The following is a 26,564-nucleotide window of genomic DNA, read 5'->3' as shown; positions in this document are numbered from 1 at the left end:
AGTGAAAGACCTGTACTCTGAAAACTATAAAACACGGATAAAAAGAAATTGAAGATGACACAAATGGTAAAATAGTCCCTGCTCACGGATTGGAAGAATAAATATTGTTAAAGTGTCCATACTACCCAAAGCAATTCACAGATTTAATGTAATCCCTATCAAAATACCAACAATATTTTTCTCAGAGAAAAAATAATACTGGCATTTGTAAGGAACCACCAAAGGCCCTAAATAGCCAAAGCAATCTTGAAAAAGAACAACAAAGCTGGAGGTATCACAATCCCAAATTTCAAGACATACTACAAAGCTATACATAAAAGTATGCTACTGGCACAAAAACAGACACCAAATCAATGGAACAGAATAGAGAGTCCAGAGAAAACCCACACTTTTATGGTCAATTAATCTATGACACAGGAGGCAAGAAGAGAGTGGGAAAAAGTCTCTTTGACAAATGATGCCAGGAAAACTGGACAGCTACATGCAAGAGAATGAAACTGGTCAACTTTCTCACACCATACACAGACATAAACTCAAAAAATGGATTACAGACCTAAACGTGAGACCTGAAGCCATAAAATTCCTGGAAGAAAACACAGGCAGTAATTTCTTTGACATCAGCCACAGAGACTTTTTTTTTTAGATATATCTCCTCTGGCAAGGGAAACAAAAGCAAAATTAAACTATCGGGACTACATCAAAATAAAAAACTCTGCACAAGCAAGGAAACCATGAACAAAATGAAAAGGTAATCTACTGAATAGGAGAAGATATTTTCAAATGATATATTTGATAAGGGGTTAGTAAAAAAAATATGAAGAACTCATATAACTCAACACCAAAAAACCCCAAATAATTCAATTAATAAATGAGTAGAGAACCCGAATAGACATTTTGCCAAAGAAGACATACAGATGGCCGACACATGAAAAGATGCTCAACATCACTAATCATCAGGGAAATGCAAATCAAAACCACAAAAAGACATCACTTCACTTCTAGAATGGCTAGAATCAAAAAGACAACAAATATTGGTGAAGATGTGGAGAAAAGGGAACCCTTGTGCACTGCTGGTGGGAATGTAAATTGGTGCAGGCACTATGGAAAATAGTATAGAGGTTCCTCAAAATATTAGAATGACCATATGATTCAGCAATTTTACTTCTGGATATTTAGCCAAAGGGAAAAAAAAAACACTGAGCCTCAGTGGCTCAGTCGTTAAGCATCTGCCTTCGGCTCAGGTCGTGATCCCAGGGTCCTGGGATCGAGCCCCGCATCAGGCTCCCTACTCTGCGGGAAGCCTGCTTCTCCCTCTCCCACTCCCCCTGCTTGTGTTCCTTCTCCCACTGTGTCTCTCTCTGTCAAAAAAATAAATAAAATCTTAAAAAAAAAAAGGAAAACAAAAACACTAACTCAAAAAGATATATGCACCCCCATGCTCACTGCAGCATTATGTACAATAGCAAAGATATGGAAGCAACCTAAGTGTCCATCAATGGGTGAATGGATAAAGAAGATGTAATATATAAACATTATGCACACACGCGCGCGCGCTCACACGAATATGATTCAGCCATAAAAAGGAAGAGATCTTGCCATTTGTCACAACATGGATGGATGGACTGTGAGCGCATTATGCTAAGTGAAATAAGTCAGACAGAGAAAGTCAAATAGTAAATGATTTCACTTATATGTGGAATCTAAAAACAAAAACCCACCAAAAAACAAACACCAAAAAACAAACCAAGCTCATAGATACAAAGAGCAGACTGACTGTTGTTAGAGGTGGGGGATGGGGAAGTGGGCAAAATGGGTAATGGGGGTCTAAAGATACAAACCTCCAGTTATAAAATAAATAAAGTCATGGGGATGTAATGTACAGCATGATGACTAGTTAATACTTTATTGCATATTTGAAAATTGCTAAGAGCATAGATCTTAAAAGTCTTCATCATAAGAAAAAAATGTTTTTGTAACTATGTGTGGTGACAGATGATAACTAGACTTACTGTGGTGATCATGTGTCAATATATACAAATATCAAGTCATTATGTTATACTACTAAAACCAATGTAATGTTCTTGTTGATTATATGTCAATAAAGCAAAAACAAAACCAAAAACCCCAGAAGTTTAGGTTCCTTTTAAAATATTATGTGGATTTAGTTTTATTCTACCTTGTTGCATTGAAGGAAAACCAGTAATGAGAATCAAACCATGTTGTTCACTGATACCTGCGTGAAGGACTTTCTTTTTCTGAATCTTTTGATTTGAAAGATCCTCTGGTAAGTACAACATATTTAGGGATGACATTGGTGTTGACTCGACATCAGAATGAGGTTTTGCATATTTTTCTGGGGTTGAAACCATAGAACTGATTTCTTTTTGATGCCTGCTTTTAGACAAAAAAAAATAGACAAAAAAAAAAAAGAATAAAAGGAGGGGGAAAACACAAAATTTCCATCAAGAAGGCAGAGTTAGATCAATAAAATCATGTTGAATGCTACAAACTAAAGGAGGAAGCCTCCCCTCGTTTGGTTAATTTAAGAATGATCTTTTTCCAGGGCACCTGGGTGGCTCAGATGGTTAAGCGTCAGCCTTCAGCTTAGGTCATGATCCCAGGGTCCTGGGATTGAGTCCCGCATCGGGCTCCCTCCTCCTTGGGGAGCCTGCTTCTCCCTCTGCCTCTCTCTGTCTCTCATGAATAAATAAAATCTTTAAAAAAAAAAAAAAAAGAATCTTTTTCCCCACCCAAAGCAGAAGAGTGAACAGGGGCCCAGATGTGGAGTCATTAGATATGGCTCACATCACAGCTCTGTTCCTTCCTGGCTGTGGGACTTGGTGAAGTCCCTCAGCCCTCTCTGAACTTCATCATTTACCTCCTCTATAAACTTCGGGAAATTCAGGTGTTCACTGACTCTATGGGACTGATGTAGGAATTAACAGGAAGGAGAGCCAGTTGTAAACCAGAAAGGCTTACGGAAACCCCTTTCTCTAACCAAAGTGTTAAACAGCTAGCTCTTATAAAAGCCAGCGAAGGGAAATCCTTGCCTTGGACCCCCTGTGCCAGTACCAGATCACAGGAAACCACTCTGGTGAAGATCTAGGGCCAGGAGGGACCCTAGAAATGCCTGATAATTTTCCCATACACATCTTTTCTGAAGCTCTGAATGTAGCAGCCACAGAAAGGAAAGTTTCCAGAACAATCTCCTGCTCCAACACTGTAAAGCATGGCCTCCCTCCTTCACCCTCCACCTGAATGCCTACTTCATAGACCACCCCCAGTGTTGCATAATCATGTATGTCTGTATCCCCCACCACACTGTGCATCTTGTGATGGAAGGGACTGGGTTTATATTCATCTGTGCATCCCAGTTCGCCTGGCACATGGTCTGTACTCCACAAACGTTTGAAAAAAGAAGGAAAGGAAAGGAGATTTGGAGGCTGAAACATTTTTTCACCTGGTAGAAAGCTAGAACAAAGCAATTTGGTTTTGACTGTAGCTAAGTCAGTGAATTAACTTTTCCTAATGTTCTAAGGAAGGAGAGAAGCACGCTACCTGTAGAATGAGGCACTGAGTTTTATTCTTTCCCTTATGTTAATTTAGGAGCTCTTATTATATGACAGGCATATCCTCATTTAATCTCCCCAACAACCCTATGACTACCATTATTCCCATGTTGTAGATAAGGAAACTGAAGCTCCACGAGCTTAAGTAACTTGCCCAAATTTACCCAGTATGTAATGGTGGGAAGCCTGGATTAAAACACTTTTTTGAATGACTTCCAGAACCTGCCCTATCCAGCCCCTAAAAAAAATATATAAAAAATATAAAAAAGAATGCACCCACTACTCAATCAATGGCAGATACAGTGAACTGACTAAGCCAACTTCCAAACAATAGCTAGTCATTTTGTCCTGAGATTTTTAGTTTGATTAAACAGGGTAAGAATACAGTTAAGGTACAAAGGGTAATTTACACTGAGATGCTGCCCATTTATTTGACTTTTAGTTTATTTGTTCAAATTCTCTGAATTTAGATGTATCTGAGCTTTTCCAATACTTTAAAAATAATGCTGTAAAACCTTATTTTAAGATGGCCCAGTATAGCATTTATCTCTTTTTACTGATTCCATTGCTCATGTCCTGCTCCCCACCCATATTAATGCTTAATTTGCTAACAGGAAGACAGTGAATTTTGATGAAGATGAAATCCTGATTGATAAATGTATTTTTAACTTCTTTCCACTAGCTATCGCTCTTTTAAATAAAAAGACATCCTCCTGATAGAGTATTCATATGAAGTTGTGATATTTGAATATCTGTACAATGTTAAATTGTTTTAATAAGATTTGACACCCTTTCTGAGTGTTGGAGTGGTTCTGATTTTTGTTTTAAAATTACTAATTAGAGACATATTAGAATATAGGGTAGAAAAGGACCTGAGAAATTATCTATCCCAAATCCTACCACCACAGCCACCATTTTAAAGAAGAGGAAACCGAGACTCACAGCAATGGACAGGTGTGGAGAGAAGTCAGGGATTCGCCAAGATCACACAGAGCGAAGTCCAGACCCTTGGGCCTCCTGATCCCTGAGTCAAATCTCCTGCACTACACAGCACTCCTGCTGTGCTCTATCATGGCTGGGGTTGGGGAGCCGATCCATACTGGGTGGAGATGAACTGTTAACACTGCTCTAAGTGCCACACAAGGATTTCAGAACTTATATTTAAAGGTAAATATGTGGCCTCCTTAAGCCATATATTAGATAATTAAATTATTAGATTATGACTTCTTCCTTAAAAAAATTCTAACATAATCATTCTATGTGATTCTTTTCACTAAGAGAAATCCCAAAAGTACCGCAGAAAGAAGAGGAGTCAAGGAGAGCGAGCAGAGCATCTGAGCAGATAATTTCCCCAGTGATGGGGAAAACAGGGGCTTTGGCATGCTTACTTATTGTCCCCTTCCTTTTCTCCATTGTACCACCAATCCATGATCAAGGACTCTGAATAAAGGTCTTGCACCTTCTCCAGGTCACTTCGTCCCTGCTCCATTTCCTTAATTAAAAGAGTCAGATCTTCATTCTGCCAAAATGACAAGTAAATACATTGTGAAATTGTATAAAAGAGTTCATATTTCAAACATTTATAACAGAAAACCAACTGTATCAGGAAAAGAAGAATCTAAAGAATTTCATGTAGTTCTCATATTATTCCATTTTAATAAACAGCTTTATTGAAGTATAATTCATACACAAACCGAATGCAGGTAAAGTGTACCATTTGAATAGTTTTGACATTCACACCTGTAAAATCTTCATTGCAATCAAGATAACAGACATATCCGTCACCCCCAAAAGTCTCCTCAGGTGCCCTTGTAAATTTGCTATCCTCCCTACCCCAAAACCCCCTCCTCCCATTCCTAAGCAACTACTCATCTTCCTTCTGTCACTATACATTAGTTTTGATTTTCTCGAATTTTATATAAATGGGATCATACAGTATGTATTCTTTGTCCAGTTTCCTTCACTCATATAGTTATTTTGAGATTCACCCATGTTGCAGCATGAATCAAGAGTTCATTCATCTTTATTGCTGAGTAGCATTAGATTGTATATTGCATACCAAAACTTAGTCACCTGTTGAGGGACACGCTTGAGCTATTATAAACAAAGCTATGAACATATGTGTACAAGTCTTAGGGACATCTGCTTTCACTTCTCTTGAAAAAATATTTATTTTAATGTGATTCACATTGTGCATTCTATCTTGGTTGATTTGTGGTAGTTTTTGTTTTGTGTGGAAGTGGCCTATTTTTTCCTAAGTTGTCAAATTTATGAGTGCAAAGTTGTTCATTGTATTCCTTTTATATTCTTTTTGATGGCTGTAAGATCTAATATGATATCCCCTATTTCATTCCTGATATTAGTTCTTTGTATCTGCCCTTTTTTGTCTTTGTCAGCCTTCCAAGATGTGTTATCAATTCGTAAGTCTTTTTTTCAAAGAAACAGCTTTTCGTCTCATTGATTTTCTCTATTGTTTTCCTATTTTCAATTTTATTGATTCATACTCTTATCTGTATTGTTTCCTTCCTTCTGCTTGCTTTGGGTTTATTTTGCCCTTCTTGTTCTAGTTTCTTGGGGTAAGAACTCAGATTGTTGATTCAATAACTTTTCTTGTTCTCAACATTAAGCATTTAGTGCTACAAATTTCACTCCTGACACTGTTAGCTGTATCCCACTAGTTTGATATATGGTGTTTTTGTTTTCATTTGGTTCTAAGTATTTTTAATTTCCTTTGAGACTTTCTCTTTGACCTATGGATTATCAAGGACTGTGTTGTTTAAATTCCACGTGTTTAGACATTTTCATGCTGTCTTTCTAATATTAATTTCTCATTTGATTCCATTATGGTCAGAGAACAAACTCCATGATTTCAATGCTTTTATTTTTTTGTTTTTATTTGAATTCCAGTTAGTTAACATATAGCGCCATATTAGTTTCAGGTGTACAATATAGTGATTCAGCACTTCCATACATCAGCTGGTGCTCATCATAACATGTGCACTCCTTAATCCCCATCCCCTATTTCACCCACCTTCCCTCTGGTAACCACTGGTTTGTTCTCTATAGTTAAGAGTCTGTTTCTTGGTTTGCCTACCTCTCCTTTTTTTCCCCTTTGTTCATTTGTTCTCTTTCTTAAATTCCACATATGAGTGAAATCATATGGTATTTGTCTTTCTCTGACTGACTTATTTCACTTAGCATAATACTCTTTAGCTCCATCCATGTCATTGCAAATGGCAGGATTTAATTCTTTTTTATGGCTGAGTTATATTCCTTTGTATATATATACCACATCTTCTTTATCCATTCATCAGTTGATGGACATTTGGGCTATTTCCATAATTCAGCTATTGTAGTCAATGCTTTTAAATTAGCTGAGGTCTGTTTTATCGCCCATTGCACAGCCTATCTTAATAAGTATACCATGAGCACTAGAAAAAAATTTGTATTCAGCTGTTGTGGTGGGGAGTATTTTATCTGTGGCAATTAGATCTTGTTGGCTGACTGTGCTGTTTAGATCTTCTCTGTCCTTGCTGATTTTGCTTCTAGTAGTTTCTGTCAGTTGCTGGGAGAGAAGTGTTGAGGTCTCCAAGTATAATTTTGTATTTGTCTATTTCTCCTTTTAGCTCTATCAATTTTTGCTTCATATATTTTTTTTAAACTGTATTGGTTTGTGCACACACATTTAGGGCCTTTATATATTCCTCGTGGACTGATCTTATTATGTAAATTTTATTTGCTATGATATTTACTTTATTAGTTATTAATACAGCCAATCTAGATTTCTATTGGTGTGTCTTTCTCCTTTTGAACCTACCTATGTTATTGTGCTCGATGTGAGTTTCTTGTATGCAGCATATAATTCAGTCATGTTCTTTTATCCACTCTGCCAATATCTGTCTTTTGATTGGGGTAATTAGACCATTTACATTTAAAGTAATTATTGACATGTTAATACTTACTATTTTATTATTTGTCTTCTACTTGTTTCATTGGTCTTGTTCCTCTGTTTCTCTTTGCCTGCCTTCCTTCAGGTTACTTGAATTTTTTTTAAATAATTCTATCTTGGTTTATTTGTAATATTTTTGAGTATATCTCTTTATATTGTTTTCATAATGGCTTCTCTAGGTATGGACAGCATATGTATGAGACTTACAACAGTCTACTAGCATTAACATTTTACTACTTCAAGGGAAATATGGAAACCTCACTTCCACTTAGGTCCCTTTACCTTCTTTACTTTTAAATATCACTGTCTTGAATATCAGAGAGTGGTATAATTTTTATTTCAATCATTGAATATGATTTCATGAGGAAAAGGACACTCTATTACATCTACCCATATTTTTGCTCTTTCTCCCTTCCTTCATGATGCTCCAAGATTTCTTATTTAATCATTTCCTTTTGCCTGAAGAACTTCCTGTAGTCAATATAAGAGTAGGGCTTCTAGCAACAAATCCTTTTAATTTTTATTTGTCTGAGAATATTTTTATTTCCTCTTCATTCCCGAAGGATATTTTTGTCTAATATAAATTTGTGGCCGATGGTTCTTTTCTTCCCACACTTGAAAAATATTGTGCCACTTCTTTTCTGGCCTCCTTGGTCAAATCCACTCTCAATTTGATGTCATTTCTTTTGGGCTGTTTTTAAGACTTTGTCTTTGATTTTCAAATGTTTAACATGGTGTGTCTTGGCATGGGTCTTGGCATGGGTCTTGGATTTCTTTGGGTTTATCCTCTTTGGAGTTTACTCAGCTTCTTCAATCTGTATGTTTTTATCTTTCACCAAATTTGAGGAGTTTTCAGTTATTCTTCCATGTAGTCTTTAAGCCCCCCTTTCTTTCTTCTCTCTGGGGAACTCCAATGATACTAATGCTGGATCTTTAATTATTGTCCTGTAGGTTCCCATGGTTCTGTTTTTTTTGTTTTTTGTTTTTCAGTCTATGTTCTCTCCATTGTTCAGATTGGCTGAATTCTATTGTCTGACCTCAAATTCACTGATAAAATCAAGTCATCTCCACTCTCACCATTGAGCCTACGCAGTGAGTTTACTTGCTATTATAGCTTTCAGTTCTATAACATTCACTTGGAAATTTTTATAACTTCTACACCTTTGCTGAGATTTTCTATTTGCTCATTTGTCTCCGGATAACTTGTAATTGATTGCTGAAGCATTTTTATGATAGGTTCTTTAAAATCTTGGTCAGGTAATTCCAACATCTAATTCATCTGTCTCAGTGTTGGGATCATGTGATGGTCTTTTCTCGTTCAAGTTCTGATTTTACTGGTTCTTGGTATGATGAGTGATTTTTTACTGTATCCTGAACATTATGGCTATATTGTGTTATGAGACTCTGGGTCCTATTTTAAAACTTTTATTTTAGCTTGCAGTAACCCTGTTTAAATTTAGCATGTGAGACTTTGTCCTACTTTTGTGGGCTCTTGCTCCAATGGCAGTTTAATTTTCAGAGCCTTTTTGATATACTTTGGTCTTCTTTATTACTCTGGTGTTGCTGGGACTCCCACTGGTCTCTGCTGGTGCTGTTTGAGCAGGCAGAAGGAGTTTCCCCTAGTCAGACTGCCAGGTGTTTCTTGGTGCCTCTACTGCTGTCCCCTGGGTGTCCTGTGTCACTGGGTGGCATAGGAGGGCCCCTGTCTTGCAGGAAGAGAGCTTTCCTGGAATGGACCACTTGCTCTGCCTGGGTCCTTCTTGCCTGTTCTTCCCACACACTCTGTCTCTGTGCAGAGAAGAGTCTCAGGTCTGTAGGGAAAAGGAGGCTTCCCAGACTAGGCCACTTGTGGCTGTGTCTTTTTGGCTAGTCCTGCCCACCTACCCCAGTGAACCTGTTTTTCTAGCACACTTTTTATATGTTTGGGGACTCATAGCTAAATTTCACTTTCACTTGGGCACAACTGTGTATCTGGTGATTTTTTTTTTTCCAGTTATTTTCATCAAGGCAAGCTGCCACAGTGTCAGGAGTTCAAGAATTAGGAGTTCGTTCTCTTTACGTGGGCCAGTAATCTCTACTTTGTTCACAGAGAGAGATGCTAAGGGTAGGGAGTCAGAGTACTGAGTAACCCCAGATAGCACTGCCTCCTTTGGTCTTGTTGATGCTGGATGGGGGTGGAGGATCAGCTCTCCACCCAGAGAGGACCACAGTGGGGGTTACTCCCCTTTCACACTTCATTTATTTTCATTCTGTTTGGTGTTAATGGAGGCTTAGCTCCACATCAACCCTCACTGGTACCAGGGATGGGGGAAAGTGGAGTGTTGTCTATCTTTAACTCGCACTTCCTTTTTCATTTTCACTGATGCTGAGTGTTTGTGAAAGTTCATCTCCTTGCTGAGTCCTGCTGAGATGAGGGCTGTGGTGAAGCACAGCAGTGACCAGACCAACCTCACATTGCCTTGTTAAGTCTTAGAGCTGCCTGGTGGGGTAGAGGCCCAGTTTGCCACTGGACTCCATGGTGGGAGAATCAGAGCACTGCTGACTTCCACTGGAGAGGGAATGGACAATAAGCTTCCCTCTCAATCCTCTGATACTATCCTAGCATGGGATTTAGAGCACCACCTACTCTGTCTAGTGGGGTTTGGAAAATCAACTTTCCATTCAGCCCTACTCACACTACTCTGGCAGTAAGGGATGGAAGATTAGCTCTCTGGTCAGTTCTGCTGACCCACCTGGCAGAGGGATCAGAGCACCATCTCTTGCTTCCATGGTAGTATGGAAGATCAGCTCTCTGTTCAGCTCCACTCAAATCTCAGGGAAAGGGGTACAGTTTTTCCACTGTTGTATGGCTGGATTATGGCAGGTATCACAAAAAAGGTTTTTTGTTGTTAGGTCACCTTCTTCCCAGTCCTTTGGTTAGGGAGAATAAGCTTTTCTTGGGTCTTTTCTTTTTCTTTTTTTTTTTTTTGGTCTGTGCCTGTTAGAGATTCCAGGTTAGAGGGTTCAGCAGTGCCCTATCTGGGATATATGGAAGGCATTAACAAATCCCCCAAGACCTATTGCCATATCATTCCTTAAATTCTGAGGTCCCCGGGAATTCTACCTTCTTCTTTTCACCTTTCAGAGTATTCCTATGCTTATTTGTTCTGTTCTATCCAGGTCTTTTTTAGCTTAAGATGTAGGACCCAGGAGGAATGGGACTACACCATTATTGCTGGAACTGGAAGTCCCTCAAGTAATTTAACTTATAATTAGATTTAAGTAACAAGGGAAAAAAAGCCTTACATATCTACCCATGCAATTACCATGCAGCTACCATGAAGCTGTCCTTTGCTTTTCATTCCTTAGTGTAGATCTGTATTTCCATTCTGGTATGATTTTTCTTCTGCCTAAAGTACTCCCTTTAATATTTCTTATATGGCAGGTTTATTGGAGATGAATTCTTTCAGTTTTTGTGTATCTTTGGTCTTCATTCCACTTTCCTTTTTGAAAGATATTTTCGGCGTATAGATTCTACACTAGCTTTTTTTTTTTCCACTACTTTAAAAATATCACTCCGCTGTCTTTTCATGTGCATTGTTTCTGATGAGAAATATGCTGTTATCCTTATCTGTGTTCCTCTGTACATATCTGTCTTCTTTCACCCTATCCATTTAAGATTTTCTCTTTGTCATTACTTCTAGGAAGTTTAATTCTGATATGACTTGGTGTGATTTTCTTCATGTTTCTTGTGCTTGGCATTCATTGTGTTTCTTGGATCTGTGGGTTTATAGTTTCTAACCAATTCGGAAAATTTCTGGCATTATTGTTTCAATTATACATTTATTAGGTTACTTGAATTTTTCCACGGTTCACTTATGCCCTATTTTCTGGGGTTTTGCTTGCTTGTTTATTGTTTTAATTCTCTTTCTTCTCTGTGTTACATTTTGGGTAGTTTCTATTGCTGCCTTGCAGTTTACTAGTTTTTTGTTCTGTAGTGTCTTACCTGCTGTTCCTCACATTCCATGCATTTTTCACCTCATACATTGTAGTTATCATCTCTAAAAATTTTATTTGTCTTACTTGTATCTTTCATGTCTCTTTCTTTTTGAACATATCAAACACAGCTACAATAACTGTTTTAATGTTCTAATACTAACATCGGAGTCAGCTATGCATATGTTTTAATTTTTCTGTTTGCTTTTTCTCCTCATTATGGACCTGTATTTTCCTGCTTCTGTACATACCTGGTACTCTTTGATTGGATGTCAGAAATTGTCAATTTTACTTTTTTGGGTAATGGATATTTTTGCTTTCTTATAATTATTCTTGGGGTTTGTTCGGGGATGCAATTAGGTTCCTTGGAAATAGATTGATCCTTTCAGGTCTTGCATTTAATATTTTCTAGGCAGAACTGGAGCAGCATTTGCTTGTGCATATTCTTGAGGCAGGACCCTTCTTTATACTCTACCTAATGCCTACTGGATTATGAGGTTTTCCAGTCTAGCTGATGGGGGTGGTCACTATTCCCTTCCCTGTGTAGGCTCAGAGAAGTCATTGTTCCCTCCAATCCTTTAAGATGATTCATTCCCCAGACTCTGGTAGGTTTCTTCAAATGTAAGCACTGATTGGTACTCTGGCTAGTCCTGGATTTAAAGTGACTCCACAGGGCAGACAATAAGACAAAAAACATTCTCTAGAATGGCAATCTTGAAATGCATATCCTCAGGCCAAAATTAGAGGACAGGAGAATAGAATTTTATTTACCGTCTCCCATCAGCCCATTAGAATAAAATGCTTTATCAGATGGTCCCGTGGTTATACAGTGTGAGAAGTCAGGAGACAACCACCTAGGATCTGAATTTTTCTTAAGTTTCCCACAAATGCCTGTAAACAGCAATGGTTAACAAACTCCAAGTAGGGACCGTCTGGGATGCTTGTTAAAAATACAGATTCCTAAATTTGGCAAAATGTTGATAATTATTGAATCTGACTGATGGGTACATGGGATGGGGGTCCACATACTCTTTTACTTTTGTGTATGTTTGAAACTTGCCATAATAAAAAGCTTAGAAGAGGGCGTCTGGGTGGCTCAGTTGGTTAAGCGACTGCCTTCGGCTCAGGTCATGATCCTGGAGTCCCTGGATCGAGTCCCGCATCGGGCTCCCTGCTCGGCGGGGAGTCTGCTTCTCCCTCTGACCCTCCCCCCTCTCATGTACTCGCTCTCTCTCATTCTCTCTCTCTCAAATAAATAAATAAAATCTTTAAAAAAAAAAAAAAAAAAAAAAAGCTTAGAAGAAAAACAAAATATATTAATTAAGATTCCTGGGCCTCTATGCCTAGAGCCTAATTTAGCAGCTCTGAAGTGTGACCCAGGAATCTGCATTTTCATAAATGCCTTAGTTCAGGTGGTCCTTGGACCACATTTTGCAGTACATGCTTAGGGGATTTTATTTGCTCAACTTAATTGTCTTTATGGCAATTTTCTCAACTAAGGTATTATCCATTGGCCTCCAGTCTGTAATGCTCAAATAAATGAACACACTCTTCTCAATTCATTAAGCTCTTACCTGAACAGTCCCTGGAGGACACAGATCCTTACAGCCAAAATTATAAAAATGGAACTCTCCCCCAGTCAAAGAAGCAAGCTCGTTCAAAAATCCATTTGCAATCTCATCATTATAATTGAAGGAGATGGTGTAAATAGGAATTTTCTGAAAAACTTTGACTTGGTCTATAACCATTTCAGTTGGCTGAAATGATACATTTTGAGGGGGGAAACAGGGAGATGGAAAGAGAGAGAAAGAGAAAGAAAAAATAAGATGTGAAAATTCTTAGTATTTGCTATAGACAGTGAGATCCTCAACTAGTAATTCCTTATACAGTGATGAATAGCTTCTTGGAAAGGTGTCAATTCAATTCAATAAACAAAGCAAACACTGCCAGATGGTAGCGTTTGAAGACCAATGACTCAGCCCTTGCCTCTGAGGGCTCAAATTTGGTGGAGAAAAGAATCTGGAAGAAAGATGTGACTAACCAAATCACTCAATTTTAGGTGCACCTGAGCCTAGAGTTCATGCTTTTAAAGTGTTGGGCTATACTTTAGAGCACTGAAAGTATAAGGGTAGAACACCCTGGCTATTGGGATTCTACAGAGTGAAGCTACTGGATCTCAAAGCAGCTTCCAAAACATCTACTTGAAAAGAGCATTTTCCAGCTTCAGATAGGCCATAGTCAATGTGTCTCCCACAAAGTGAAAGAAGAGAGTTATTGAGGGTCTTTCCATGTGCTGGGCACTCTGTTGAGAGTATAATATGGCAGTTAATCCTCACAACCATCTTGTGAGGTAGTTAGAAAGATGGATAGTTGCCTACTAATATAAATTCCTCTCATCCTTTTTATTGGCAGAACCCTGGTTTTATTTTCATGATAGCAATGTGCCCAGTTTAAAACAAACAACACACACACATAAAAACTCATCTTCTGACACTCTTTTGCAGCTAGACTTAGCCATGTGACCCAGTTTTGTCCCTTGAGATATAGGCAGATGTCCCAGGGAAGAGATTCCTTTTCTCTAATAAAAAGGCAAAGATTTAACAAACAAACAAACAAACAAACAAACAAAAAACTCTAATGTTCTTCCCCTTCCCATCCCCCTCCACGGAAAATGGACACTGCCTAAAGATGGAGTAGCCATTTCGCAACAAGGAGGGTAGAAATAATAAACAAAGATGGTGGAGAATGAATACAAAAAGAAGCCTGTTTTCTTGGAGACATGTGTGAGTAGCTTTGGAACCTAGACTACCTACTGCTGGGCTTCTTATCCATAGGAATATAAATCTCTCCATTGTTTCATCCATCATTTGTCTGCTCCTCTACTTTTCTCCCCAGTAATATGCCACCCTACTTGGCCCAGTAGGTATGGGCCCCACATACAGAAGGAGAAATTGAGACTCAGAAGGATTCAGTTTCCTAGGGCCATCAAGCTCTTAAGTAGTAAGTCTGGAACTTAAAGTCAATTTTTAGTATTAGAAGCAATGCCAAACTGTTTGTTCCCCTTCATTTGCAATAAAATTGTCTCTTGATAAGTACTGACTCTCAGGTAATGTTTACATTACCTAACCCTCTGGAAAGAACTGATGAATTCCCCTACTATCTCTCCACCACACCACCACAGCCCAGCTGAGAACCTCTGGAAACTGCCTCTGATTGGCCTGCCTCCACTTCCTCTACATTTCTCACTGCTAGGAGTCCCTCTTTGATTAACCCAACTTGCTGGCTCCTTCAGCCAGTTCCATTGTCCACTTCCAGTTCCTATCATTTGGCCTTTAACCCTTCCTATATTTATGTTACACGTCCTGGGAAAGCAGAGTGTAAAGGGAGACACATGACTGGCTGGCCTTGTACAGCTCACACACTGCCCAGGAAGTGGCTGGTTAAGTGGTCTCCCAGGTTCTGGTCTCATTCTAGCTACCACTTACACACAGCCTTAGTCTCTGGGTCTGGCTCCAGCATTGAGCCTGCCCCTGCTCATAAGCCCACCTCCACCTCTCATTCTTTTTCTCTACTCTCCCCTCTGGCCATCAGCTGGTTTCTTTCTTTTTTTTTTTTTTTATGTTCAGTTAGCCAGCATATAGTACATCATTAGTTTTTGATGTAGTGTTCAATGATTCATTAGTTGCCTATAACACCCAGTGCTCATCACAACACGTGCTTCTAACCAAACAGTAACCTAAACGAGCTGACCCCATCCCTCTTGTCAAATGCAAGCATAGAGCAAGGCCCTCTCTGCTGCCTCCCCTTAATTCAGCGTAGCTTCTATTTCTGAGTACCTACTATGTATCAAGCACTAAGAGTTCTGTTCATGCTGTCTACCTGTATCCTCTCTACAACCTTCTGAGGTGGGTACTATTATTATCCGTGTTTCTTACCAGCGAATCCTGGCCACTGCCCCTGATACCAGAATGGAGATGCTAGCTCTAAATTCTGTTAATTTTATAGCCTTTTAGCCAGGAACTATTCTTACACTGAGTTACAGCTGAGGTATTTGGAAAGGGAAAGAAATTAACATTGATTTAATACTGACTGTGGGTGCCAGGTACCGTGGGTAGCATTTTCATCTGTTCATATGCTACCTGACATTATTTCAGATATTTATTTGCTCATTGCCTATCTCCCTATAAAACATAAGCTCCACCAAAGACAGGCATCTTGTTTATCTTGCTTACCACTGTATCCCAGACTGATAGCAGTGCTTGGCACATAAAAGGTACTCAAATATCTGTGGAATGCATTCATGGGAACATCATCTCATTTACTCAAAGCAACCCTGCGAGTAGGGAGTACTGGCTTTAAGGCAGAGATGAGGAAATTCACAGTACAAGACTTGCCCTAGGTCATTCAGATGGGCAGTGCTGGGGCTGCGCTTCCAACCCAGGTCTCTAGCTCCAAAACCATTTCCATCATTCCATACAGCTGAAGAGCGCACAGGCATGAGAAAGTCTGTTAGTGTATCGTACTGAGCCCCCCACATGCATCCAGCCTTAGGTAGTGTTTTTCTAAACTGGCATGATGTTCTAGTACCCAGCGTGGTGGTAGAGAGCTGCACAGAGAGTGGGGGTGTTGCAGAAGGAGCTCCATGCCTGCGGTGGAAAATAGCCATTCCCGGCCTCCTGCCTGTACCCCACCCAGATTCCTCTCCCTCGTTTATGCCCTCACAGCTTTGAAGAGGAGACTCAGAACCTGGAAGTACACCTTTTACCACACCAGCCTCGCTGACCCTGACTCCTTCCAGCCACTCACTCTAGTAGCTCTGTTACTAGAAAGTAGTGGGCCTCTCCCTGTGTAACTCCTACACTCCACCGAAGAAGCCTTTCTCAGCCCAGGACTCCTTCGTATGTTCCCCACAGAAGTCCCTTCAGTCCCTAAACGAGGCCAAGCAGCATAGCTGAGAGACTCTCCCCAGTTCCCTCCTCTCTGAATCTAAACAGACGTGCAGCCAGATGACCCTTTCACCACAAATGTCAACTTGGGGTGGCAAGAACAGCAGGGATAGGTTCTCCTACCTCTCCTAACTTCTCCTGAAGGAGGTTCGTCTGTGCAGGCGGCTCACCCGTGCCTTCTCTGTGCTCCCACCCCTTGCCCAGCTCATATTAAGCTTTACCCATTCATTTTTGTTTAGAATGGTGCAGAAGCCTTCCTCACTCCCATTTTCTCGATTCCTGCTAGGTAAGTTCCTAACTTCAAAGAAGCCTCAAAATGCAGCCAAAGACTGTGCTGGGCTGTGTCCATTCACACCTAGAGATGCCCACCGAAGGACACCTAGCAATTCCATTTTAATGACGACTAATATTACTAGAATTCTTTTAACTTGGTTAATTTAAGACTTATCTTGCTATGTAATTCTTCCCTGGACATTTATAAATAAGCAGTAAGCTGGTATCTATGGAATTAAATCCTGAACATCACCTCTGTGTGTCCTTTCAAGCAGAAAATTTTGCTGAGTATTGGGAATAATAGCACCGGCCTTAACATATTCAGGTCCTACAAAGTCAGTGAAAATTCAAAAAGAAATGGAGATCGAGTGATACATCTTAATGTCCTCTACACAGAACACGAATATCAAATATTCATTTGCTTTTTGGAGAGAATCTGAGGGACAATGCAGAAGAAATGGACTGCATGTGAGAAAAGGCAGATATGAACACAAAGTGCCTAACTAGGAGTTTATAAATTACTTTTCAGGTGGCCTGTATATTTCTGATTCCAATTATCATCTGTATCCACAGTTCTTAATCTCTAAGCAGACCAGAGACCCTCTGGTGAAAGCTAGGGAGGGCTCTTCTCCCCAGAGAAATGTACAAGTACATTTTGTATACACTCTTGGGAGATTCCAGACTCTCAGAAGTACATGGTGCACTGTGGATCAAGAATCCTTCCCAATACACAGCTAACAGGAGTGTTAATTGGTCCATACCTCCTGGGGGACTATGTGGCAGTATCTATCAAAATGCATACCTTTGGACTAAGTCTACTTCTCAGACTATATGCTACAGATATACATATATGCAAAACGTCTGTGCACAGCTACTTCTGCAACATAGTGTATAACAGAAAGACTGAAAACAACCTCAATGTCCATCTCTAGGAATACTAGGCAGCTATAAAAAAAAAAAAAGGAAGTTCTTTATATATTAAGCAATTTTCAAGGCATATTGTTTTATTAATAAAGGTGTAAAATCATGTGTGTAATACAGCATCATTTATATATTTATAAAAGGAATATATAAAAACACATTTCTGCTTGCATAACAGTGTCTGAAAGAAGATATAAGAAATTGGTAACATACATTGCCTCTTAGCTAGTGAATAGGAGGTAGGAGTGAGAATCTTCTCTGCATACCCTTTTGTACCTTTGTAATTTATACCATGTGAATGTATTACTATTCAAAAATTAAATAAACAAAATTAATTTCCAAGGTAGAAGTTATATTAAATCTATATAATGGAATATGATGCAGTCATTGAGAATGATGTTTTGAAAGAATTTCTCATGACTTGCAAAAAAAATGCATAACACAGACTGAGTTAAACTTCCTTCTTTTTTATGCTTATATGCTTATCTATATTTTCTAAATGGCCTACAGTGCAAACAGTGAAATCAGTAAGAGTTTATTAAAAAGGTAAAGACCCCTTGTCCAGATGACTTTCAAATCAGAATCTCTAGCCCCCATCTTCCCCAACACCAGCCCCATATTTCTAGGGGCCTCTGGACATCCATGGACTATAGGTGCTCAAACTCGACTTCTTCCACCAGCAACTCCCGAGCTTGTTCCTTCTTCAAATTTAAATTTAAGTCAGTTACTAACATAATTATAACCCAGAAATCAGTCACATCGTGATTCCTTTTTCTCTTGCCCCATCTTCTCCTCACTCTGTCCTCCTCTGCTCCCAAACTGGTCACCAAGTCCTTTGATGTTACTCTATTATCTCATCTCTGAGGAGAGTCCTCTCTTCTACATTTCTGTTTCCTACCTGACATGTGCCTAAAGTACAGGTGAATGGGACCACCTGCCCCACTGAGCCCCCCCCCCAACTGTAGTAAAGCCTACCCACTCATTCCAGGTGGCCATCAAGGACAATCTCCCCCAACCAAACTTTCCAGCTTCAACCCAACACTCTTCCGTCATTGCCCTTGCTCTCAGATTGTTTCTCTGGGCAGCCCACATATTTCCACACCTCTGTTCCTTCTGCCCAGGATACCAGTAATCTCCTCTGTTTAGAAAATTCTTTCTCCTCTTTCCAGACACAGCTCAAATATCCCCTCCTTAGTGGAACCTTCCCCAGCCTTCTCTCCATCTTGTACAGCAATATTCATCACTCTGCTCCCAGACATCTCATAGCACAGACAACCCCACACCCTGTGTCAGATCAGAGTTAAACATACATGTCTAGCATATCCTCCAAAGTGTAAATACCCCTAAGGCAGGGGTAAAATACTATTCATGTTTGCAGCCTCAAACCTTGGCACCACACATGGAACATAAGCAAGGCACAATAAATTGGTTTTGAATAGAAAGCATAGTGAAGTTGATAGGAAAATCATCCAAAATTTCACTTCACATATAGCTTCTCTGCCATAAATCTAATGCTGTAATAAAATCCAGTTGCTTTACTATTTAAGCCCTGGACCATTTGAGGCAGGATATTTTACAGTATTTGCCTAGCACTCTTCACATGCAAACACCTCACAATGAAGGATGCAAGTTGATACTAATTCACTTCAGTGGTTAATTTACATTGTACTGGCCTGCAAATCCATATGTTTATTTAATGCACAGAGCATTAGTCTTTCATTCACAAAGCTCAAAAGAAGATGAACAGACGCCGCTAAAACTTTTCAAATATTTTCCAGTCAGGCTAAGCAAAACAAAGAACATTTCACTAGAAAGGCATGCTTTTGTTTAAATGATTACTAAGTTAAAATTAGGGGTAAAACCAAGGACGTTGTGCAGTGACATGTTTAGATTTGGAGTCTCCAAAGGAAAAAAAAATCAAAAAGAATCTCCTTACTCTTAGCTTGTAACAAAATATAAACCAGTCCTCAATGAAAAGGTGGATAACTCCTTTCATGGGGTTGGTCTCCAGGCCTGTGGGTGTGTGGCACATGAACCAGACAACACTTGCTGTCACATAAATTCTCCTCCGCATTTCAGCAAAGGAATTCCTCAGTGTATTTTGTCACCTCAGTTCTGGGTCCCTAAGCCAAGGAAACCTCTCTCAACAGCTTTACAAGCTGTTTCAAGCAGTTGAAAATGTCCCTCAACCCCATTCTCGGCATTTGCTTCCAGGGTACTGGTGACTCCCTTTTTGTTCCCAACTTTGGTAAGTACCTGATCAGGTCTCCCATCTGTCAAAAGGTAGATTACTTGTGTTTCTTCATCGGCAAAAGCAATTTGCAGGGCATGCAGGGTGTTTGTGGAACTTCCGATCTACAAAGAAGAGAGAGAGGGATATCAAGCACATACTTGAATCTCAAGAAAAATCTCACAAACAACTGTTATTTATTTTCTGCTTCCAAAAAAAAGAGAAAAATACTTGTGAAATAAAAGATAAAATTATGTTGAGATAATAATTTAAACCCAGTAATTCCAAGGAGCCAAATCCTTGGGTGTGCCAGAAAAGCCTCTATCCAGACAATTCCAGGACTGCTAGAAGCCAGGACTATGGCTTTCCTGTCCTGATGACATAGCTCTTAATGCAAGTTCATCTTTATGTCTTTCTGTGTGAGGCACTAACTCTGTTACTGTTCAGTCGGCTGTCAACACAGCTTACATATACAGTCTGAATACAAGCCTGGCAGGGCAAACCGGGATTTATTCAACAGTGAGCATGGTAACATCGGCCATCTGGGGTAGAGCAAAGAAACTGTGTTTTTAAAACCCCTGCAGTTTCTGCCCAAGGCTATAGAGCACTGGCCAGAGTGTCACTGCCAAACTTAGAACAAAAAGAAGCCAGACAAACAACAAGTAAATGCCTTTCGTTACGCTCATCAGAGTGCTCAGGTCACAGGGCAACTAGCTGGCCCCAAATGTGAAGACAGACAGGCCCGTGCAGAGACCAGTTAGATGCAAACACTGCTCCTTGGCATGAGATGCAGCAGACACTAGTAAGAAGAGTTTGCCTGGGGGGATTGGTGAATTGGTAGAGGCTAGCCAGATATATATTGGTGAGAAGGTAAAGGTCCGCAGGCCACCAATAGACGGGAAATCTGCATTCTCTTGAAGGCTTTTTCACCATAAAGCCCACAGGGTGCTCACAGAAAAGACTGGCGCAAGAAAGTCTCCTTCATGGAGCAGAACTGGGGAAGAACAGTGACACAGGAACTCTTATGTTCCATCTCACCTTCAGAATAAAAGCCCTAATGTGTGAATGTGGGGGGGGTGCGGGAGGGGGGCAAGGAACACAGTCACCTGTAGGACACTGGTGAAAATCCAGGACAGCAGAGGGAAGGACAGGGGGAAAAACCAAACCCTCCACACCTGGAAAAGGAGCAAAGCTAGGTGCTGGGCTCAGAACTACTGAGAGGAACACACCCCTGAGCCTCTGGGACACCAGCCTGCCTAAGATGAGAACACCCACCCCAGCACTCCCCTACGAACCCTGACTAGCAAGGAACTTGTAAAGAGACAGACTCTCTCTGAGGCCCAATGTGAAGGGAAAATTAAAATCTGAGGGCGGAGCAGACAGTGAAGAATAAGTCTCTAGGACATCATCCCCGACCCTAAGCCAAGTACCACCACAAGAATTTGAGGGGAATGTGCACTGGAGGTAACAGTAACAAACAAACCTCAAACCTAGCCCAGCTCTGGATTAGATTAAATTTATGCCTCTCCCCCAAAAAAGAAAGGTATGCTCATTTCCAGACATAAATAATATTTATTTCAGTGTCTATATACTACATGTGATGTCTAGTTTTTAAGAACAACAACAAAAAAAGTAAGCATGCTAAAAAGAAAGAAACAACATACTACCAAGATATAAAAGTACTCATCAGAAACAAATTCAGGTATGACACAGATGCTGAAACTATTTGAAAGAAAATTTAAAGGAACTGTGATTAATACATTAAAATTTCTAATGGCAAAGGTGAACAACGCTGGAGACCAGATGGGTAATTTCAGCAGAGGGATGAAAACCTTAAGAAATAACTGAATGGAAACACTAAACATCAAAAACACAGTAATGAAATAAAAAAAAAACAGTAATGCAGATGAATACAAAGAGTAATCAAAACGCATCAAAGGGCTGTGGGATGATATCAAATGGTCTGACATGTGCATAACTGGAAACACAACAAAGAAAACAGGATAGGAGAAATAACTGAAAAAAGGGCTGAGAATTTTCCAAAAACAATGACAGACATAAACCCATGGACCCAAGAAGGTCAAGTAGGATAAATAAAATAAAATGCCCTGACGCTCCTACCAGGGTGGTGGCAGAGAAGGCCAAGTGGTGAGCCAAGACTCTCACCCCCACCAAGTGTAACAAGTCTTCCCTGCCCGACTGTGTCCACTCCTACCCAGCAGTTTCGAGGTGCTCTACCCCTTAGAGTCCAAGTGGGGAAGCTGAACTTCAACCTCTCCCTCCTCCTCGCAGTATGTAGCCTTTTGGGTTGAGCCTCTTTCACTTACTAAAGCACATTTAAGATTTACCCAAGCTATTTCATGAATCGAGAGTTTGTTCCTTTTTATGAATGAGTAGCATCCATCATTGTATGGATGTAAAATTGTTTATCCATTCCCTGTTGAAGGACATCTGTGTCATTTCCCATTTTGAGCATTTACAAATAAAGCTGTTACAAACATTTGCTTGCAGGTTTTTACATGAATATACATCAAAAGCTGTGAAGGGCCTGAGATTTTACCTTACTTGCAAACTAACATGGGTGCTGGCAGAAGATCCAAGACTTCTGGGTCACCAACAAAGGACTTTACTACTCACAGCAACAACAGTAGCCAGAATGTCGGCGGGGTTAGGGGGTGGTTTCTGCACCAGTTTCCTGAGTTCCAATTCCCATAGGGTAATGGGAAGAGGGTTAAGTGACACTTGCACACACAGTAGGTTCTGTTAAAGGAGAGGGACCCTGAACTTAGGAAAACTGAATATTCTATAATGGACTGTAAGCATGCTTGTCCTTTGCTCTGGAGTTAGATACTATCTTTACACTGGACAATAAGCACTCCACCTTTTGCTACTTTCCAAGGCTGTCTCCTATATAAACATCCATGAAAAGATAGACCAGAGGTTCTTGACGTAAGAACATGGATTATTGATTTGAAATCATTTCCTCTTTTTTAATGTAGGCTTTTAGTGCATTAAATTCCTTCTCAGCACTGCATGAGCTGCATTCCACACATTTTCATGCTTTGCTTACTTTTCATTAAACTTTATGAAATTTTTTTTTTTTAAAGATCTTATTTATTTGAGAGAGAGAGAGAGCCAGAGAGAGAACACGACTGGAGGGGAGGGGCAGAGGCAGAAGCAGACTCCCCACTGAACAGGGAGCCTGATGTAGGACTCGATTCCAGGACCCTGGGATCATGACCTGAGCCGTAGGCAGATGCTTAACTGACTGAGCAAAGAAACTGTGTCCCTAATTCTATGAAATTTTGAATTTTCTCTGTGATTTCCTTTCTGATCTGCAAATTATTTAAAGATTTTTTTTTAATTTATTTATTTGACACAGAGAGAGAGAGAGAGAGAGCATGAGCAGGAACACGAGCAGGGGGAGTGGGAGAGGGAGAAGCAGGCCTCCTGCAGAGCAGGGAGCCCGATGCGGGGCTCGATCCCAGGACCCTGGGATCGTGACCTGAGCCGAAGGCAGACGCCCAATGACTGAGCCACCCAGGCACCCCTGATCTGTGAATTATTTAAAGCCTGTTCTTTAATTTCCAAGTGTTCTGAGATTTTCATGGTGTCTGTTATTGATTTCTAGTTTGATTCCACTACAGTCAGAAGACATCTGTGACTCAATACTGTATGATTTCAATTCTTTTAAATTTGTTAAGGGTTGTTTTATGACTCAAGATATGGTCTATTTATGTGAATGGTCAATGTTTGTTGGAAAAGAATATGTATCCTGTTGGCGGGTGGAGCATTCTATAAATGTTAATTAGATATTGTTAGTTGAAGGTGTTGTTCAGTTCTTCCAAATCCCTGATGACTGTTCAATAGTGCTATTAACTGCTAAGACTGGGGTACCAAAGTCCCCAAGTAGAATTGCTGTATTTGTCTATCATTTCTTTTGACTCCATCAGGTCTTGGTCCACGTATTTTGAAGCTTTGTTGTTTGGTGCATACACATTTAGGATTGTTGTCTTCTTTTTTCTCAATTAAAGTATAGCTGACACACAATGCTACATTAGTTTCAGGGGTATAACACCATGACTGGACAAGTTTGTATGTGCTGCGTTCACCACGAGTATAGCTAGGATTGTTATCCTCTTGTTGGGTTCATCTTTTTATTATCATGTTAAGTCTCTAGTAGTTCTCTTTGCTTTAATGTCTACTTTATGTGATATTAACATATTTACTCCAGATTTTTAAAAATTAGTGTGTATATATCTTTTCCATCCTTCTACTTTCAACCTGTGCTACTTTTAAAGGGAGCTTCTTACAGACCACATAGAGAGTTGGATCATGTTTTTGTCTACTCTCCAGTCTCTGTCATGTAATTGGTATATTTAGACCATTTACATGTAATTACTGATATTTAATTAAGCTTCCCATTTTTTGTTTTCTGTGTATTTCCTCTGTTTCTCATGTATCTTATTTTTCCTTTCCTTCCCATGGATTATTTGAACATTTTTTTAGTGTTCTATTCTGATTTATTTGTAATGTTTTTGAGTGTGTTCCCTTATGTAGTGGGCTTCATGGTTGCTCTAGGTATTTTCTTATGCATATGTGTAACTTATCACAGCCTCCTGATACTGATGGTTTACCACTTCAAACTATCCTTTCCATGTAGGTCCCTTGTCTGAAGTACTTCCTCTATATTTATTATACACCGTATTAGATGGTGCTAAGCTTTTGCTTGAACCATAAAACATGATTAAAGCAACACATAAGGTTACAGATTCTCTGCTATGTTTACTTTTATATACCCATCCTACTGTTCTTCCTTTACTTCTGAAGGTCCAAGCTTTCTTCCTATTTGGAGAGCTTCCATTAGCCATTCTTTAAGGATATGTCTCCCAGCATCAAATTCTCATCATTTTCCTTCGCCTTCAATCCTGAGGATATTTTCACAGAAAGATGATTCATGGCTTACAGTTCTCTTCTTTCAGCACTTGAAAAATGTTGTGCCACTTCCTTCTGGTCTCATGGTTTCAGATGAGAAACTGCTGCCATTTGAATTGGTGTTCCTTTATAGTTTATGTGTTATTTCTCTTGGGCTATTTTTAGGATTTTTCTTTGTCTTTAGTTTTCAGAAGATTAAATATAACGTGTCATGGTATGGATTTCTTTGGTTTTACCTATTTGGGGTTTGCTTAGGTTCTTGAATTGTAGTTTTTATGTTGTCAACCAAATTTGGGGAGCTTTTAGCCATTACTTCTTTGAATACTTTTTCAGTCCCACACTCTTTTCTAGAATTCTGATGGTATGAATATTACCTCTTTTTTTACTGTCCCAGAGATCCCTGAGGCTCTGTTGGTACTGGCATCAGTTGATTGCTCTTCTCAGTCAAATGTGGATTTCTTGGATCTTGGTATGATGAGTGATTTTTTATGTCCTGGACAATTTGGTTACTATGTTAGGAGATTATTCCCATTTAAATGTCATTTAGCAGGCAGTCACCCTGTTCAAGTTAAGCATGTTTATTTTAGCCTATGTTTGTGGGCTTTAGTTCCAATGACAATTTAATTTTCTACCCCATGCAATCCTATTCTGGTCTGCTTTGTTCTTCTTGTGCTGCTGGAGCTCCCACTCAGTTCCTATTTGGTGCTGTCTGTAGGAAGCCCAGGAAAGGCACGTCTCTGGGCTGCCTAATGGTGCTAGGTGACCTTCTGGGGTATACAAGCAGAAGCTGCTGAGCCTGACTCTATTTATACTGCTGAGTTGAGAGCAGGAAGACACAAAGCTTTGCCTTTGTTGTTGTTGCAGGATTGGACTTCCCATTGGTGCCCCAGTTGTGAAGCTGGGACAATCAGGGACTTTGCTGTTGCTAGCAGGTCATGCCACCTACAGGTGACCTGGTTTTAGAAATGCCCCAGGCTTTGCTGCTACCACTGCTACAGCTGTATGGGATCACCTGCCCGTACCCCAGGCGTGGAGTGCAGTGTAAGACAGCCTGGGATGTTGCTACTGTTGCTGCTGCCAACAATGAGACCACTCGTACAGTGCTGTGGCATGGGGGGCAAGGGTGGCCGAGGACCTTACTGCTGCCATTGTTTCTAGTGGATCAGACTGCCCTCCAGATTTGGGTTGTGAAATGGCAACGGGGCTGCTGGAGCTTTGCTGCTTTTGCCGCTGCCGGCAGACTGGACCACTTGATAGGATCTGAGTTGAAGAACAGGGACTGGGATAGCCATGGCTATACTATCGCCACTGCTTCCAATGAACTGGGCTATGTGCCAGGGCCTGGGTTGTGGAGTGGAGTTTGGGGATTGTCACTAGATCTCTGTTGGGCCTACCTTTTCCCAGTGCCTTTGGTCAGAGAGGTGTAAATACATGACTCTCTGCATTTGTCAAGACCCATAGATCTACACACCAACAAGAGTGCTGTGTACAAATTAAAATACAATTCAACTAGGATATGGGGGAACTAACGTACTAATGAATGACATAACCACACTGAAGTAGTTGGGTAAAAAAGTACCTGACTTAATAACTTTAGAAAACAGTTTTTTTGACTGGAAACTGTAAGGCTAAAGAGAGAAAGAATTATGTGTAAACAGTGCACTCCAGCTGATAAATTTGTTTCTCAGAGTATGGGTTAGAAATTCTGAAACTACTTTATATGTATACTAGGGTTGAACAAAAAAGTAAATACATTACAGATGGCG

The 26,564-nt window shown here is 40.0% G+C and overlaps 1 protein-coding gene across 1 annotated transcript in view; it reads right to left on the bottom strand.

Annotated features, from left to right (window-relative positions):
• Positions 1–26,564, bottom strand: part of VWA3B (von Willebrand factor A domain containing 3B) — a 213,728-nt gene that overhangs the window by 84,453 nt on the left and 102,711 nt on the right. Inside the window, exons 13-16 of the mRNA XM_032397359.1 lie at positions 19,890–19,988; positions 13,068–13,250; positions 4,958–5,088; positions 2,234–2,391 (exon numbers count right to left, since the gene is read on the bottom strand). Of these exons, the coding sequence (XP_032253250.1) occupies positions 2,234–2,391; positions 4,958–5,088; positions 13,068–13,250; positions 19,890–19,988 (571 nt within the window). The remainder of the gene's footprint in view (positions 1–2,233; positions 2,392–4,957; positions 5,089–13,067; positions 13,251–19,889; positions 19,989–26,564) is intronic.

This window comes from Phoca vitulina, unplaced genomic scaffold (assembly GCF_004348235.1).
Source record: "Phoca vitulina isolate PV1807 unplaced genomic scaffold, GSC_HSeal_1.0 scaffold98, whole genome shotgun sequence".
NCBI classification, from domain to species: Eukaryota; Metazoa; Chordata; class Mammalia; order Carnivora; family Phocidae; genus Phoca; species Phoca vitulina.
Note: the sequence above shows the minus strand (reverse complement) of the source record. Positions and strands in the feature narration are given on the sequence as shown.